The sequence below is a fragment of the Nanorana parkeri genome, unplaced genomic scaffold (genome assembly GCF_000935625.1).
Source record: "Nanorana parkeri isolate BGI_ZX_2015 unplaced genomic scaffold, ASM93562v1 scaffold969, whole genome shotgun sequence".
Taxonomy (NCBI): Eukaryota; Metazoa; Chordata; class Amphibia; order Anura; family Dicroglossidae; genus Nanorana; species Nanorana parkeri.
In genome coordinates, this window is record NW_017307237.1 from 623,982 (window position 1) to 627,412 (window position 3,431).

The 3,431-nt window shown below is 37.0% G+C and overlaps 1 protein-coding gene across 8 annotated transcripts in view; it reads left to right on the top strand.

Annotated features, from left to right (window-relative positions):
• The window catches only part of LOC108795461 (protocadherin gamma-A4-like), a 290,173-nt gene that overhangs the window by 257,150 nt on the left and 29,592 nt on the right, over positions 1 to 3,431 (top strand). The window contains exon 1 of one of the 8 annotated variants that reach the window (XM_018566715.1): positions 550 to 718. The exons of the other annotated variants lie outside the window; for them this stretch is intronic. Coding sequence (XP_018422217.1) covers positions 707 to 718 — 12 coding nt within the window. The 5' untranslated portion in view covers positions 550 to 706. Of the gene's footprint in view, positions 1 to 549; positions 719 to 3,431 lie in introns of those variants that run through there. 8 annotated transcript variants of the gene reach the window in all.

Below are 3,431 nucleotides of genomic sequence, written 5' to 3' on the forward strand. Positions count from 1 at the left end.
ATATGGTGCTGATCTAATTGATTACATTTACAATAATTAATACATATTTAATATTGAAAATTCAGAAAAGTTTTATTAACATTTTTTAGTATTTCTGAGTAAACGGAAAACATATTCTTGCTATTTTTAAAATCAAAGTCTACATATTATTTTTATAAAATTTCTTAAAGCCCTAGACCATTGAAATATTAACAGGGTTATTCACAAAAGGGTGAAGAGTTTGGAGAAGGAAGGAGAAGTGAATAATCTAGGCCAAAATAGCTGATTTTGAAAAATTCTCTAATTCAGCTCACTTTCCAGTTCAGCTATGTTGTTCAAATTGTTCACTCCTCCTGCCTTCTCCAAACTCTTCAACCTTTTGGGAATAACCCTGTAAATCATATTCTTACCTGCTTTCTAAAATGTTCTTAAAGAGAGGGACCTGCAGTTCCCAACTGGAACACAGTGTGTCACTGTTGCCCAGTTAGGTTAGAGATGAATGTAGAGGTCCCTTGGAGTTTTCAGTAAATACAGAGCATAGACTAGGGAAAGACGTCCATGCATTCATTGCATTGTTAGGTCACGGACAAGGTGGATATCTCTGTATTTCTGATTTAACTACCAGGGAGTTTGTAGGAGATTTCTTCAGCTTTCTTCAGCAAAATCCTGGTGGATTATAACCTCAGAGTTCTCCAGGAAAGTCACAGTCATAAGGACTTGGAATACAATGGAATGGCAAGTAGTGTGTTTTCTGTTTCTCTGCTTTTATCTTGAGGCGATTTTGGGTCAGCTTCGTTATTCTATCCCTGAAGAAACAAACAAAGGCTTCCTGGTGGGAAATATTGCTAAAGACTTGGGTTTAAACATTAGGCAACTGGCAGTGAGAAAATTTCGCATCTCTTCTGTTAATGCAGAGAATGTCTTCAGTGTGAACCTTGATAATGGAAACCTCTATGTATCGGACAGAATAGACAGAGAGACTGTTTGTGAGATGACATCCAGTTGTTTACTAAGTCTGGAAGCTGTGGCTGAAAATCCTTTGTCTGTATTTCCAGTGGAGGTTGAAATCCAGGATGTAAATGATAATCCCCCTGTTTTTTCCAAGAGCATTATTAATTTAGAACTAAGTGAACTGACCCATCCGGGGACAAAATTTGTTCTGGTTAATGCCCTTGATCCAGATGTTGGAATTAACTCTTTGCAAAACTATAGAATCTCTGAGAACCAATATTTTACTTTGCGTGAAAAAGCTAGTGCTGATGGTAGTAAATACCCAGAACTGGTGCTACAGAAGATGTTAGACAGAGAACAACAGTCATCATTTGAAATCATTTTAACAGCTTCAGACGGAGGGCAGCCTGTAAAGACGGGGACAGCTGTCATCAAAATTATCGTTAGTGATATTAATGACAATGCCCCAGTTTTTGAAAAGGAACTGTACCAGATTGATGTGCTTGAAAATACACCGGTAAATTCTTTAGTTGTTAAGCTGAGTGCTACCGATAAAGATGAAGGCCTAAATGGCCAAGTAACTTATTCTTTTGGCCACATCAAGAAAATTGCTCAACAAGTTTTTACTATAGATTCTGTAACAGGGGCAATTAGGACAAAGGGGCAGTTGGATTTTGAGACAACCAAGAATTATGAAATGATGGTTGAAGCTGAGGATGGAGGAGGCTTAGTTTCACACTGCAAAGTAATCATTAAAGTTATTGATGCCAATGATAATGAACCTGAGATAACTCTTACATCTATCACCAATTCAGTACCCGAAGACTCTTTACCAGGAACACTAATTGCTCTGATAAACATACGAGATTTAGACTCTGGAACTAATGGTGAAGTCTATTGTAAAATAACAGAATCAATCCCGTTTGAAATCATTTCATCATCTAGCAACTATTATAGACTTCAAACCTCAGATATCTTAGACAGGGAAGTAACTGAAGGCTTCAACATTACAATCACTGCTTCAGATAGAGGATCACCTCCTCTGTCCACCACAAGAACTATTTGGCTTGAGGTAAAAGATGTGAATGACAATCCACCTGTATTTGAACAAACTAACTATGACGTGTATGTACCAGAAAATAAAGCAGCTGGTTCCTCCATTTATAAGGTACAGGCATCTGACCCAGACCTTGAAGACAATGGTAAAATTAGTTACTTGATTATTAACAGATATTTTGCTGATGTACCAATAACTACATATGTTTCTATTAACTCATTAACGGGAGTTCTCTATGCGCAGCAAGTATTTGACTATGAACAAAAGAGAGAATTTGAATTTCAAATCACAGCATCAGATCATGGAACTCCCCAAAGGGCAAGCAACATTACTGTAAAAATATATGTAATGGATCAAAATGATAACCCTCCAAAGATTCTATATCCCTCCGTAGGAAGAGGAGGCTCTGCATTTGAGACAGTCCCCCGTTCTTCAAGTAAAGGCCATTTAGTGACTAAAGTAGTGGCAGTGGATGCTGACTCTGGACATAATGCTTGGCTTTCTTATGAATTCCTGAGCACAGCGGAACATCTGTCATTTTCTATTGGTCGGCACAGTGGTGAGATAAGGACATTACGTACATTTGAGGAGAAAGACTTAATGAAGCACAGTGTGGTGGTAATGGTGAAGGACCATGGAACTCCACCACTTTCTTCTACTGTAACTTTAAATCTGGTCATTGCAGAGAATTTTCAGCAAGATGTTTCTGAAATTAACACCCAATCGCAGAACTCTGATCTCTCTTCAAATTTTAATATTTATTTAGTAATAGCACTAGCAGTAATGGCTTTTCTGTTTACCTTGACTATTATGATTGCAATAATAGCAAAATGGAAAAGGTCAAGGACAAACCACCCCAAAACCTTTGGATACCTACCCACGGATATGTACTCTCAAGTTGGGCCCAGATTACCAATTAATTTTAATTATGCATCTACCCTTCCTTATTCATATGATATTGCTGCTGCTGGTGACTCCACTGAAAATGAATTTGCATACCTAAAACCTGCGCACAATAACACAACAGACAAACTCATAGACTGCGATGATTCCGGTATTGGAATTGCTACTCTAAATAACTCACCAACAACTGATAGTAAACAGGTAATGATGTTTTTATAATTATCTGAGCAGCCTGTATTTGTAATATGGTTTAAGAAATGTTTATTACATTTGAGATATTTTAGTGTTTGAAGTCTTTACACATATTTAGTACTATAGGGTGGAAACATTCATAATAAAAACAAATGTCTTTGGGAAAGCTTCTCTGTACAGACAGGGATATCTGAAGCATCACAGTCCAGGAAGTAGCACAAGAGGAAATAATCTTTTGTGTTTGTTCTTTTTCAAATATCACAGCTCACAGTTTTACAGCTAGAGTGCATGTACCCATGGGTTACTATCACTAAATATAAAAAATACACCACTATATACTATATATATA